The 15,229-nt window shown below is 44.1% G+C and overlaps 1 protein-coding gene across 2 annotated transcripts in view; it reads left to right on the top strand.

Moving 5' to 3' along the window:
- PYGB (glycogen phosphorylase B) overlaps nt 1-15,229 on the top strand; it is a 53,346-nt gene that overhangs the window by 3,581 nt on the left and 34,536 nt on the right. For both annotated transcript variants that reach the window (XR_003793190.1, XM_029220895.1), the window contains exon 2: nt 14,684-14,785. Coding sequence is in view for 1 of the 2 variants with exons in the window: in XM_029220895.1 (XP_029076728.1) it covers nt 14,684-14,785 (102 nt within the window). In the remaining variant the exon portion in view is untranslated. The remainder of the gene's footprint in view (nt 1-14,683; nt 14,786-15,229) is intronic.

The raw sequence follows: 15,229 nt of genomic DNA, 5'->3' as shown, positions 1-15,229 counted from the left end.
CAGCTTGCCAAATGGAAGGTAGGCTGAAGCCGTCATTTATGAGATTAGGAAGCTTTGGGTGTGTGCCGTGATTTTTCTTAGAAGACAGTCTAGCCTCTGCTCCTGCAGGCTGTGATGGTTAATTTTGGGTGTCAACTTGGCTGGGCTATGGTGCCCAGATATTTGGTCAAATATTTTTCTGGTTGTTTGTGTGAAGGTGTTTTCTAGATGAGATTAACATTAAAGTCAGTGGATTTTGAGGAGAGTAGATTACCCTCTGTAATGTAGATGGGCCTCTAATCAGTTGAAGGCCTGAACAGAACAAAGACTGATACCCCCACCATACCCACCTCCCCTCTCTTCCTCTCCACATCCCACCCCAGCCAGAAGGAATTTGCCGGCAGAAGGCCTTTGGACTCCAAATGCTGCTCCTTCTTGGGTCTTCAGCCTGCAGGCTCACCCCAGCAGATTTTGGTCTTGGACCCCCATGATTATGTGACCCAATTCCTTAAAATAAATCTCTGTGTATATATCCTGTTGATTCTGTTTTTCTGGGGAACCCTGACTTATACCCAGGTGCTGTGGATGGCTAACCCTTTGTATCTTTATGAAATATTGTAACTGATCTCATTTCTGCATCCTAGCCCTTTATAGATGATTTTTTAAACGTTTATTTTATGTGATTTCAGACTTTTACAAGTTGCAAGAATGATACAAAGGACTCCCATATGCTCTTTATCCGGATTCCCCAAACATGAAACATTTTTAACACGTTTGTTATGTCTTTCCCTCTGTATAGATACATTTTTTCTGTGAACCATTTGAAAGTAAGTTTTAGACTTGATACCCCTTTACCCCTGAAAACTCAAATGTGTAACTCGGAAAATCAAGTAGATTCCCTTATACAACAAGAGCATTTGGAAAAAAGGGTGTTCACACCAACACGGTGTTGTCAACTGCAGACCTTACCCAGCTTTGTCAGCTGTGCTGCTGATAAGAAATACAAGGAAGAAAACTGAGATAACTTTACACATCTTTCCAGATATACCTCCTTTTCTCCCGCCCATTAAACAGAGCAGGCTCTAACCCATATGGAAACCCACACATTTTAAGAGATGAAGCAGGTAAACAGCAGGCAGCAGATAGCTGGCTCTTTTCTACCTTGTAGAGGATGGGGCTCTTAGGATATGGCGAAGGGAAGAGAAGTGAACACAGAAATTTAGAAAGGTAATTGGACAACTGGAAAGTCTGGTTAAATTTCCTCTAAGATCAGGAACAAGACAAGGTTGCCCACTCTCACCACTATTATTCAACATAGTTTTGGAAGTTTTAGCCACAGCAGTCAGAGAAGAAAAAGAAATAAAAGGACTCCAAATCGGAAAAGAAGAAGTAAAACTGTCACTGTTTGCAGATGACATGATACTATATGTAGAGAATCCTAAAGATGCTACCAGAAAACTACTAAAGCTAATCAATGAATTTGGTAGAGCAGCAGGATACAAAATTAACACACAGAAATCTCTTGCATTCCTATACACTAATGATGAAAAATCTGAAATAGAAATTAAGGAAACACTACCATGTACCATTGCAACAAAAATATCTAGGAATAAACCTACCTAAGGAGACAAAAGACCTGTATGCAGAAAACTGTAAGATACTGATGAAATAAATTAAAGATGATACAAAGAGATGGAGAGATATACCATGTTCTTGGATTGGAAGAATGAACATTGTGAAAATGACTACATTACCCAAAGCAATCTACAGATTCAATGCAATCCCTATCAAACTACCAATGGCATTTTTCACAGAACTAGAACAAAAAATGTCACCATTTGTATGGAAACACAAAAGACCCCAAATAGCCAAAGCAATCTTGAGAAAGAAAAACGGAGCTGGAGGAATTAGTCTCCCGGACTTCAGACTATACTACAAAGCTACAGTAATCAAGACAGTATGGTACTGGCACAAAAACAGAAATATAGATCAATGGAACAGGATAGAAAGCCCAGAGATAAACCCATGCACGTATGGTCACCTTATGTTTGATAAAGGAGGCAAGAGTATACAATGGAGGAAAGACAGCCTCTTCAATAAGTGGTGCTGGGAAAACTGGACATCTACATGTAAAAGAATGAAATTAGAACACTTCTTAACACCATACACAAAAATAAACTCAAAATGGATTTAAGACCTAAATGTAAGACCAGACACTATAAAACTCTTAGAGGAAAACATAGGCAGAACACTCTATGACATAAATCACAGCAAGATCCTTTTTGACCCACCTCCAAGAGAAATGGAAATAAAAACAAAAATAAACAAATGGGACCTAATGAAACTTAAAAGCTTTTGCACAGCAAAGGAAACCATAAACAAGGTGAAACGACAACCCTCAGAATGGGAGAAAATATTTGCAAACGAAGCAACTGACCAAGGATTAATCTCCAAAACATACAAGCAGCTTATTCAGCTCAATATCAAAAAAACAAAGAACCCAATCAAAAAATGGGCAGAAGATCTAAATAGACATTTCTCCAGAGAAGATATACAGATTGCCAACAAACACATGAAAAGATGCTCAACATCACTAATCATTAGAGAAACGCAAATCAAAACTACAATGAGGTATCACCTCACACCGGTCAGAATGGCCATCATCAAAAAATCTACAAACAATACATGCTGGAGAGGGTGTGGAGAAGAGGGAACCCTCTTGCACTGTTGGTGGGAATGTAAATTGATACAGCCACTATGGAGAACAGTATGGAGGTTCCTTAAAAAACTAAAAATAGAACTACCATATGACCCAGCAATCCCACTACTGGGCATATACCCTGAGAAAACCATAATTCAGAAAGAGGCATGTACCACAGTGTTCATTGCAGCACTGTTTACAATAGCCAGGACATGGAAGCAACCTAAGTGTCCATCGACAGATGAATGGATAAAGAAGATGTGGCACATATATGCAATGGAATATTACTCAGCCATGAAAATAAATGAAATTGAGTTAGTAGTGAGGTGGATGGACCTAGAGTCAGTCATACAGAGTGAAATAAGTCAGAAAGAGAAAAACAAATACTGTATGCTAACACATATATATGGAATCTAAAAAAAAAAAAAAAGGTTCTGGTGAACCTAGGGGCAGGACAGGGTTAAAGATGCAGACATAGAGAATGGACTTGAGGACACGGGGAGGGGGAGGGGTAAGCTGGGACAAACTGAGAGAGCAACATTGACAATTGACATTATACACTGCCAAATGTAAAATAGATAGCTAGTGGGAAGCAGCTGCATAGCACAGGGAGATCAGCTCAGTGCTTTGCAACCACCTGGAGGGGTGGGATAAGGAGGGTGGGAGGGAGACGCAAGAGGGAGGGGATGTGGGGATATATGTATACGTATAGCTGATTCACTTTGTTATACAGCAGAAACTAACACAACATTGTAAAGCAATTATACTCCAATAAAGATGTTAAAAAAAAAAAAGTCTGGTTAACAGTGCCTTCAACAGGATCTTCTGGAATAGGAATTATATGTAATTTCAGTTTTAGCTGAGTGTCTTTTCTCAGCCTTGAAACACCATTGTTTTTTTTAAAGGTGAAAGTAGCTCTGTTGAAAACACTGACTTATAACACTGAGTCACAAGTGTAGTTTGACATGGTCCAGATCACTTACTATAAATTGATTAGGCTCTGGCTATCTGTCAGGGACAAGGTGGCCTCCATGATTATCTGGCTCTGGGATGGGGTGAGTAGACGCTTTGTAGAGCTTAATGGCACATAAGGTGGGAGGCAGAGGACTGTGACACTGACATCATGTAACACAAAGTGAATTTGTTTCCTGCAGAACTAAGCGATCTCTGAGTGTAAAATCCCTGTAGATTTTACAGGGATAAAATACTGTAATTTTATCATATTTTACATTTTCCAAGTTGACTTTGTGCAAACAGACCTGTGTTCTACTCCTAGGTACCAGTACCTAAAATATAAAAAACGACATTCGTGGTCCACGTTGAGACACAACCCACCAGTTAGGGGAAGCCAAGGTTCCCTGGCACTTGGCTCTGAAAGAAAGTATGAGTGTGACTTCATAGGTTGGGCCTTAAGAGGTGTGGTAGATAATGCTCAGCATCCTCACACAAGCACTGTAGTGGTTTTATAAAGCTGTTTCCTCCAAAAAGCCCCTCAGACGCAGTGGCGTGTACACGGGGACGTGCTCAGTGAGGACAGGGGTGGAAGGGCCCCTCCCCCCAGCAGCCCTCCTCTCGCTGAGCTGCCTGGGCAGGGCGGCAGGCTGGAGGTGACCTCAGTGCCTTTGTAGAGGCTGGGGGGCCCAGCGGAGCTGACTTCTGTGTTGGGTCAGTGGTCAGTGTCCCTGTGTCATGTCAGGGCCAGCTCTGGCTGGCGGGAGCCACGCTGTGCTGCGAGAGGGCAGCTCGTGGGTTAAGACGCCGCTGCGGCACCGACAGAATCTGATAGACGAGGAGTGAGGCTGCGTGTTCCTGGCGCAGGCGGACACCTTCCTGGCCAGATCTGCCTGTAGAATCAGGTTCTTGCTGGTGGTGAAGTCGATTGCGCCAGTCTGTGCTTCAGTGCCCTGAGTGTTGAAAGTTATTTCTTTCCTTTTCCTGCAGAGTGTTCAGACCCTTCTGTTAAACAAGGACTCTAAACACACTTTTAGGAGAGGGAAAAGAAATTGGAGGTCTCTGATAGTCCAGTTCTATGTATTAATCTCGGTTGTATAGAGAGCAAAATGAGGCTCTACCTATTGACATTAAACTCCATTTTCACAGAGTACATTAACTCCTAAGATTCTTTAGAAGAGTAATATGTTGTATAATGTTTGTGTTGATCATATTTTCATCTTTGTCAAAGAGCTTTGTTTATGCTTTTCTGTGATGTTACCTGTTGGTGTGGGCTTTTCATGTAATAAATAAACTCAATTTATAAAAAACTTAAGGCTGCTTCTAGGCCATTTAACACTTGTTACAGCCATATTGCAAAGAAGGGACTCTGCAAGAAAGATCAGTGACCTAGTTCAGGCCTGCAGACGGCCCCCCAGAGCTGTGTGGCAAGGTTAAGGGGTCTCTGCTGTTCTCAGGCTCAAGCAGGTGAACATCTGGTTCTCTATTGGCACCCCTGAGCTGGGAGGCCCTGTCCAAGGTTGCACAGATGGCGCTGGGGAGGCTGGAGGGGCTGGAGAGGTAGGAAGGGGCTGGGCCGGGCCTGCGATGGCCTTGGTCATCAAGCGGCAGAGTTTGCGCCTGGCAAGGAGCTGGCCCTTTGAAGGTGGTTTTTTTCCAGGATTGTCACCCTGTTCTTTAGGTTCCACACCGCTCCCTGAAAATCTGGCCAGGTGAGGGGACCAGCATTGCCGAGTCCCAGGTAGGCATGGTGCTATCAGAGACATAAAGTGACCAGGTCGCCCCACCGGCCGCTGCAGGAGCCAGGATGGGACCCAGTCCGCGTGGTTCAAAATCTGTGCATGTCATTGGCCGGCTTCTCAAGCGCCTTCTTCAGTTTGATGGTTTCACGCTGAACCATCTTAAGGAAACTGGGGAAAACAAAATCAACATATGTGAGGAAACAATAAAAGTTCTCAAGTCACACAGACAAAAACGGCAACAGCAAACAAGGCACAAACCCTGAGTCCAGAGCTCCAGCCAAGCACAGTCTGCAGCGGTGCCTGGCACAGAGCTGACCGTGGTCGGTCCTTTCTGAGCGGGCAGTGCTGGGGGGGACCCTGGATGCCATGCTGCTCCTGCTGCCCTCTTGTTCAGGATGCCGCAGGAGGCTGCCCAGGCAGGCTTACAGAACTAAATACACAGCTGAACCCTGGACACCCATGTTGAACTTGGGAGGAAAATGAAAGAGATTCAGAGGCTTTAAGACTGGGCCCAGCATTTTATCCCTCAGCACCCATCTCTTAGAAAAAGAGATAATCAAGCTATTTTCATAGTGCTAGTTAAAAGTTGGAAACTTTAGCAGAAAGATCGAACTACAACTTTTAAAATACATATTTATAGTTAAAGGCAAAATAAAAACATCTTGATCATATCCCTGACCTGCCAACTTTTTTTCTTTTAATATTATTTATTTATTTTTGGCAGTGTTGGGTCTTAGTTGCGGCACTCGGGATCTCTCAGTGTGGCGTGCAGACTTCTCTCTAGTTGTGGTGCGCAGGTTCCAGAGTGCGTGGGCTCAGTAGTTGCAGTGCACGGGCTTAGTTGCCCTGTAGCATGTGGGATCTTAGTTCCCTGACCAGGGGTCAAACCTGCGTCTCCTGCATTGGAAGGCGGATTCTTTTTTTTTTTTTAATAAATTAATTTATTTTTGACTGCTTTGGGTCTTCGTTGCTGCTCCTGGGCTTTCTCTAGTTGCAACTAGCGGGCTTCTCATTGCAGTGGCTTCTCTTGTTGCGGAGCACAGGCTCTAGGTATACGGGCTTCAGTAGTTGTGGCTCATGGGCTCAGTAGATGTGGCTCTCAGGCTCTAGAGCGCAGCCTCCGTAGTTGTGGCATACGGGCTTAGTTGCTCTGCGGCATGTGGGATCTTCCTGGACCAGGGCTGGAACCCGTGTTTCCTGCATTGGCAGGTGGATTCTTTTTTTTTTAAATTATTTTTAAAGGTTTTTAAAAAAAGTTTATTTATTTATTAATTTATTTATTTTTGGCTGCGTTGGGTCTTCGTTGGTACGCGCGGGCTTTCTCTAGCTGTGGCGAACGGGGGCTACTCTTCATTGCGATACGTGGGCTTCTCATTGCGGTAGCTTCTCTTATTGCAGAGCATGGGCTCTAGGCGTGCGGGCTTCAGTAGCTATGGCATAAGGGCTCAGTAGTTGTGGCTCACAGGCTCTAGAGCGCAGGCTCCGTAGTTGTGGTGCACAGGCTTAGTTGCTCTGTGGCATGTGGGGTCTTCCTGGACCAGGGCTCGAACCCTTGTCCCTGCATTGGCAGGTGGATTCCTAACCACTGCGCCACCAGGGAAGTCCTGGAAGGTGGATTCTTAACTACTGGACCACCAGGGAAGTCCCTTGACAACTTTTTTTTTTTTTTAAATATGAATCTGATCCATTCATTCTTTCTTTCATTCTTTCTTTCTTTATTCATTTTTGGCTGTGTTGGGTCCTTGTTTCTGCTTGCGGGCTTTCTCTAGTTGTGGCGAGTGGGGGCCACTCCTCATCGCGGTGCACGGGCATCTCACTGTCGCGGCCTCTCTTGTTGTGGAGCACAGGCTGCAGATGCGCAGGCTCAGTAGTTGTGGCTCACGGGCTTTGTTGCTCCACGCCCTGCCAACTTTTTATAAAACCTCTTGGGAGAACCCCATAAATAGGCATGGCCTTCACGTGTGCCTAGAAGAAGGGAATGGCTGCTCAAAACATTCACTCACTCTCTCGGACAGCTGGGTGTTGTCGTCTCAGTGTGTTTTCACGTTGATTACTAAGCCCCATCTAGAGGGAGGTGTGGTACCGTGCTTTGGGAGCCCCATATAATAATAAATCAGTTCAAGTATAGAGTAAATAGTGTCCAGGACAGTGAAAAGTCAGGAGGAAGCAGTGGGCCGTGAGCAGCAGTGACAGCGGTGGTGGAGCAGAGGGCAGCTCTGCAGAATCACTCGTTACACGGCGACGTGTTTGTGATTTAAAGGACACTGGAATTTTTTGTGTGCGTAAGCATGTTCTTTCAATTTGTAGATTTAATATAGATGTAAAGTTTTCTTAAATTACATATTGAAAAGTTTTTTTAACATTTTTTCCTTTTCTTTCTTCAGGAACCCTGATTATGCGGATGTTAAGTATTCTTTGTCTTCTGTATGGGGCATTTTTCTCTCCAGTCCTCTTCATGCTTTTCCCCCACTTTGCTCACTTTTCCAGCCAGCTTTTTGTTTTCAGCTGTGCCGCTGTTCTGCATTCAGTGCTGCCTCCATTTCTGTGGCGGTTTTATCTCTTATTTATTTTACTTCTTTCCCATGCTCGGTTGAGTCCCTTTGTTACCTTATCAGTGCTTCTTGATGTCTTAGATGGGTCTGTGTGTATGGATTTCATGTGGCCCTTGGTAAATGTTGGGTGTTCTTTGTCTGTTGTATTTCCTGTCTGTCCTGTTTTTCTTCTCAGGGTGTAGACCCTGAGCTCCATCTCTGAGTGGAGGGGTTTCTTCCTGAGCCAGTTGCTTGCAGCTGGATGATGGGGCAGGGCCTGCTGTGTGCAGCATGGAGGGAGCAGCCCCTCCTGGTTCCCAGTTTTGTGGTGTGTGTGTGTGTGTGTGCATGCGCACACAGGTGTGAGCGAGTGTGCGCCGTGGGCGTGAATGCATGTACACGTGTGGGTGTAGACATGTGTGCACGCATGTGAGTGTAAAGTGCTTTGTCCCTTCATCAGCCTCAGAAGGCAGAGACCAGCAGTGGACAGTCACCCTCATCCCTCTCCTGCAGCTTGGTGGTGAAGTGTTACAAGGGGCAGTTTCTGGCTGAGTTCTGCCTCCCTCAGTTTCCACCTCTGTTTTCCTAGGGTCAGTGAGTTTTAGGGAGAAGTGGGTAGAGACATTTTTATCCTACCACCTTTACAAGTGGAAGTATTCTATCTTACATACAATATTTATTGAGATAAAATTCAGATACCATACAATTTACCCATTTAAAGTATACAGTTTATTCAGTGGTTTTGATATATTCAGAGTTTTGTGCAACCATCACCACAGTCAGTTTTATAACATTTTCATTACCCCAGAAAGAAACCCCACGCTTTTTAGCTGTTACCCACCCTAAACTCCCTGTCCGCCTGTCTTAGGCAACTACTAATCTACTTTTTGTTTCTGTAGATTTACCTATATTCCATATAAATGGAATCATACAATATGTGGTCTTTTGTGACTGGCTTCTTTCATTTAGCATAATGTTTTCTAGGTTCATTCTCATTGTAGCTTTATCAGTACTTGATTCCTTTTTATGGCCGAATAATATTCCGCTGTATGGGTATATCACATTTTATTTATCCATTCATAAGTTGGTGGACATCTGAGTTGTTTTCACCTTTTGACTATTAAATACAAGTCTTTTAGTGGACACGGGATTTCATTTCTTTTGGATATATGTCTAGGAGTGGAATTGCTGGGCCAAATGGTAAACTGTTTAACTTTTGAGGACCTGCCAGACTGGTTTCCAGAGTAGCTGTACCGTCTTACATTCTCATCAGCTAGTTTTCAGATCCTTGCTAACCATTTGTTATTATCTGATGGCTTATTAATCATAGTTGTACCAGTGGATGTGAAGTGGCATCTCATTGTGCTTTTGATTTGCATTTCCCTTATGATTCATGATGTTAGTCATCTTTTCATGTGCTTATTGGCAATTTGTATTTTCTTTGTAGAAAGGTCTGTGCAGATCCTTTGCCCAACCTACCACTGGGCTGTCATTTTATTATTGAATTGTATATATATATTCCTGATACAGATCTCTTACCAGCTATGTGATTTGCAAATATTTTCTCCAGGAAGAACAGAGCTGGAGGTATCATGCTGTGACTACAGTCACAAAGCTACAAAGCTACAGTCATCAAAACAGTATGATACTGCAACCTAAATGTCCACTGACTAATGAACGGGTAAAGAAGATGTGGTACATATATACAATGGAATATTACTCAGCCATAAAAAAGAATGAAATAATGCCATTTGCGGCAACATGGGTGGACGTAGAGATTATCATACTAAGTAAAGTAGGTCAGACAGAGAAAGACAAATATCATACGATATCACTTATATGTGGGATCTAAAAACAAATGATACAAGTGAACTTATTTACAAAAAGGAAACAGACTCACAAACATAGAAAACACACTTATGGTTAACAAAGGGGTAAGGGGGGTGGGGGAGGGATAAGTTAGGAGTTTGAGATTAACATATACACACTACTACATATAAAACAGATAATCAACAGGGACGTACTGTATAGCACAGGAAACTCTACTGAATATTCTGTAATAACCTATAAGGGAAAAGAGTCTGAAAAAGAATATATATATGTATAACTGAATCACCCTGAAACTAACACAACATTGTAAATCAAGTATACTCCAATAAACAAACAAACTAACTAACAAAAACCAGTATGGTACTGGTGCAAAAACAGACACATAGATCAGTGGAACAGAATAGAGAGCCCAGAAATAAACACATCCACTTAATGGGCAGTTAATCTAGGACATAGGAGGCAACAATATGCAATGGGGAAAAGACAGTCTCTTCAACAAGTGGTGCTGGGAAAACTGGGCAGCTACATGTAGAAGAATGAAATTAGATCATTCCCTCACACCATACACAAAAATAAACTCAAAATGGATTAATGACCTAACTGTAAGACCAGATACTATAAAACTCCTAGAAGAAAACATAGGCAGAACACTCTTTGACATAAATTTTAGCAGTTTTTTTTTTATCTTAAGGTGAAGGAAACAAAATAAAAAATAAACAAATGGGACCTAATTTAAACTTAAAAGTTTTTTTTGCACAGCAAAGGAAACCATTGACAAAACGAAAGACAAGACCTACTGAATGGGAGAAAATATTTGCAAATGATACGACCAATAAGGGGTTAATATCCAAAATATATAAACAGCTCATACAACTCAATATCAAAAAAAAAAAAAACTGATTGGAAAATGGGCAGAAGACCTGAATAATCATTTTTCCAAAGAAGACATACAAATGGCCAACAGGCACATGAAAAGATGCTCAACATTGTTAGTCATCAGAGAAATGCAAATAAAACCACAATGAGAAAAAAAAAAAAACCACAATGAGATGTCACCTCATACCTGTCAGAATGGCTATCATCAAAAAGACCATAAATAACAAATGTTGGCAGGGATATGGAAAAGAGGGAACCCTCCTACGCTGGGAACGTAAATTGGTACAACCACTATGGAAAACAGTATGGAGGTTCGTGAAAAAACTCAAAAGTGTAACTGCTTTATGACCCAGCAATTCCACTCCTGGGTATATATTCGAAGAAAATGAAAAAACTAATTTGAAAAGATATTTTCGCTGTTTACAATAGCCAAGATATGGAAGCAACCTAAGTGACCATCAACAGATGAATGGATAAAGAAGATGTGGTCAATATACACAGTGGAATACTACTCATAAAACAATATACATCCAAAGAAAATGAAAACACTAGTTCAAAAGTATGCACCCCAGTGTTCATAGCAGCACCTAAGTGTCCGTCAATAGATGAATGGATAAAGAAGATGTGATGTGTGTATCACAGTGGCATATTACTCAGCCATAACAAGAAGAATGGATAGACTTGGAGGGTATTATATGCTAAGTGAAACAAGTCAGACAGAGAAAGACAGATACTGTATGTTATCACTTATATGTGGAATCTAAAAAATAAAATGAATGAATATAACCAAACAGAAATAGGCTTGAATATACAGAGAACAAACGTGGTTACCAATGGGGAGAGGGAAGAGGGGAGGGGCAAGATAGGGGTAGGGGATTAAGAGGTACGAACCCCTATGTATAAAATAAATAAGCTACAAGGATATATTGTACAGCACAGGGAAATATTTTATAATAACTTTAAATGGAGTATAATCGATCAAAATTGTGAATCATTATGTTGTACACCTAAAACTAATATTGTAAATCAACTATACTTCAATTAAAAAACATTTCCCCCTTTTTGTGGGTTGTCTTTTTTACTTTCTTAATTGTATCAAATGTTTTAAATGTTGATGAAGTCCAGTTTATCTGTTTTTTCACTTGTGCTTTTGATGTCATGTCAGAAGAAACCATTGCCTAATCCAAGGTCACAAAGAGTTACCCCTGTGTTTTCTCCTAAGAGTTTTATAGTTTTGCCCTTACATTTATGTTCTTGATCCATTTTGAATTAATTTTTTGCATATGGTATGAAAGAGGAGTCCAACTTTATTCGTTTGCTTCTGGATATCCAGTTGTCCTAGCACCATTTGTTGAAAAGACTGTTCTTCCCCACAGAATTATCTGGGCACTCCTGTTGGAAATCAGTTGACCATAAATGTGAGGGTTTATTCTGGACTCTCTGTGCTATTCCATTGCTCTGTGTGTCCTTCTTTATGCCAGGATAGTCTCACTGACAGTAGTTTTGTAGTAAGGCTTGAGACTTGTGTGAGTCCTCCACTTCTGTTTTCTTTTTCAAGATTGTTTTGACTATTCCAGACCCCTTGCATTTCCATCTGAATGCTAGGATCAGCTTGTCACTCTGCAAGGAAGCCAGCTGGAATGTTGACAGGGATTGTGTTGAATTTGTAGATCATTTTGGGATTATTGCCATCTTCACGGCGTTAAGCCTTCCAATCCATTGACATGGGATGTCTCTCCATACACATAGGTCCCCTGCCTGTGTGTTTTGCAAGTTGGGAGCCTCTTTCAACCTGGCCCATCCTTTCAGGCTGCTTCTTGGTTCTGAGGAGAGTAGGTTAAGAACAACTACAGTGAAGTGTGAAGTGATGGTGTGAATGCTGCCGGAAAAACCCAAAGGGCAGCACCACTAAAACGGCTGTTGGCTGGCAGATGGTCACCAGGTTTGCTCAGATGTTTCTGGTCAGCTGCTGGTCAGAATTCTAAACAAGGTATAAGAAAGCGCCTTCAGCGTCTCTGCCCACATGGTAGGTTCCAGAAGCTGCTGGTGCGGGCGTCAGCAGGTCGCCCTCTGCAGGTGTCTCCGTGAAGTGCACAGGCCCCAGCAGCCCTCTTGCCACCTGAGGAGAAGGAATCCAGGCCTTTCTTCTCCCTGCATTCTGCAGCCCATAGGGAAATAGATTTTTTAGATTGCATATTTTGGAAATTTTATAGGAAAGGTAAAACCGTAGCACAGCCAGCGCTCTCCCTTGGATTCACACTGGAGACCGAGACGTGCTCTCTCATCATCGTGCACGTGCACAGCTCACAGACACACACCTTTTCAAGGCCTGGTTTTGCTCTTTTACGTTTTACTTAGAGGCAATATTAGGTTGACAGAGGGTTGCAAATAGAGTGTAGCATGCCCACGTGCCCTTCACGGCTGCCCCCAATGGTAACATCCTGAGTGACCACAGCACAGGTATCAAAACTAAGAAGTTAGCGCTGGCTCAGCACTTCCTGTCAGTTCTTCCTCTGATGGCCTTTCTCTGTCCCGGACCTAATCCAGGGTCCTCAGGGCATTTAGTCGTCCTATTTCCTTAGTCTTCTATCTGCAGTGGTTGTTGGTCTTTCCTTGTCCTCTGTGATCTTGACAGATCTGACGGGTGCTGGTCAGGCAGTTCCACAGATGTCCCTAACTTTGGGTCTGACCGATGCTTCTCACCGTCAGTCTGGGGTTGGGAGTTTTGGAAAGAAAACCGTGGAGGTGAGGTCCCCTTCTCATGACAGCATATCACCTGACCTGTTACTGGGGAAGTTAACCTTGATCATGTGGGGAAGGTATCGTCACAATCCAAAATTGTGAATTTGCAGTTTTCCCTTTCCAGACTATTTGTCGGAAGGGAGTTGCCATGACCAGCCCACCCTCAGCGGGAGGGGGTTGAGTACCACACCACCTCCTGGAGTGAAGGCTATCAGAGAATTGGGGGCATCTGCTAAAACCACCACGGCGATTAAGATTATTTGGGGGGAGACACCTGGAGGGCTGTGCAGAATATCCAGTCAGTCCCTAGAGCCACGGTGATCACCTGCGCAGCTGTTCCTGTGCTGCTCTCATGGTGGTTTTCCATTCCTCCCATTCCTTCTGCGTTTATTAATCAGAATTCTTCTGTAGGGAAGCGTTTTCCCTTCTCTCATCAAGGCCTTACTCTTTTTTTTTTTTTTTTGAGAGTTCTAGTTTTATTTTATTTTTTTAGCCGTGCTGTGCGGCATGAGGGATCTTAGCTCCCCAACCAGGGATCGAATCCGTGCCCCCTGCATTGGGAGCGTGGAGCCTTAACCACTGGACCTCCAGGGAAGTCCCAACGCCTTACTCTTGACAGCTGGAGGCAGCATGGAGCCCTGTATGAGAGCAGGACTCTGCGGGCCAGATCTCAGCTCTGCCACTGCCTCCCGTGGCCCATTGGGTGGTCGTGTGGGCAGATGGCACCAGGCGCGGGAAGTGTTGAACCCTGCGTGGCCCCCAGCGAGTGTTGGTGGTCGTCACCTCGTTTACATGGAGGTTTACCTCTCAGTCCCCCAAAGCCAGCAAATAGTCAGCAGGTGGAAGTAGACGTGTCCATCCGTCTATCCCGTTGTGTTGACCGTGCTGTTTGCACTGAGTACTTAGTGCAGGTATCAGAAGCTGTTCATCCTGAGGGCTGCTTCACCCCTTTGTGAGCGATGTGGTCTCCTCCTCGAGGGCGTGGCTGGGAAGAGGCCCCGCCAAGCTCAGACCTGGCTCTGCCTGTCCTGGGAGTCTGTTCCCCACTACTGCCCCTCCCTGCCTCCCTACCTCAGGCAGTGGTTCGTTTCCATCCCCTTGGGGACTCCAGAAGGGCAGTGAACAGACTACTTTCGAAGGGCCCCCACTACGGGGCTGCCTCTGGAAAGCTGAGGTTGGCCAAGGCTGAAGGGAGTGAGCCCATTTTAGGGATGTGCAGGTAAGTGCAGGGTTGACTGAGCGAAGCCCCTAAGAAGGTCTTCTCGGCACCGGACTCTTCTCGTGTGTGGGGTGGAATGCACAGTCTAAGATGCTTCCTTTTGCTTCCTCAGCGCATCTACTATCTTTCCCTGGAATTCTACATGGGCCGCACACTACAGAACACGATGGTGAACCTGGGCCTTCAGAACGCCTGTGACGAAGCCATCTATCAGGTATGGGTCCTTGGGGACAGGATGCTAGGTGGCCTCTCGTGGGCACTGAGTCTTAATCCAGGCCCTGCAGAGGTGAGCGCTGCCATCTGGGACGGGAGAAATGGCTTGGGCGTCGGGGAGAATGGGTTGGTGGGCGACACTCCTGCTCAAGGGGAGAAAGCACGAGTGGATGGGAGCTAATGCATTGGAGGGCAAGGACTGGGTGCGTTGTGATGCCAAGGCTTGACTCTTCTAGACCTTTGCACTCTGTACCCCAACCCCAGGCGGGTTTACCACGTGGCAGAAATGGCTGGTATCGTCCCATTTCTCTCCACTTTATTGAGCCAGTGACCCACTGCCAGCTCCCCTCCCCCACCCCAAGACACTGGTCCTGCCGTCTTGTTATAAAATTGCCCTTTCTCCCCTACTCAGAGTAAACACTGCCTGTGCCTGAACTTCGTCTTT

The sequence above is a fragment of the Monodon monoceros genome, unplaced genomic scaffold (assembly GCF_005190385.1).
Source record: "Monodon monoceros isolate NGI ecotype Baffin Bay Population unplaced genomic scaffold, NGI_Narwhal_1 Super_Scaffold_13, whole genome shotgun sequence".
Lineage (NCBI taxonomy): Eukaryota > Metazoa > Chordata > Mammalia > Artiodactyla > Monodontidae > Monodon > Monodon monoceros.
This window is presented reverse-complemented; position numbering and strand designations above follow the sequence as displayed.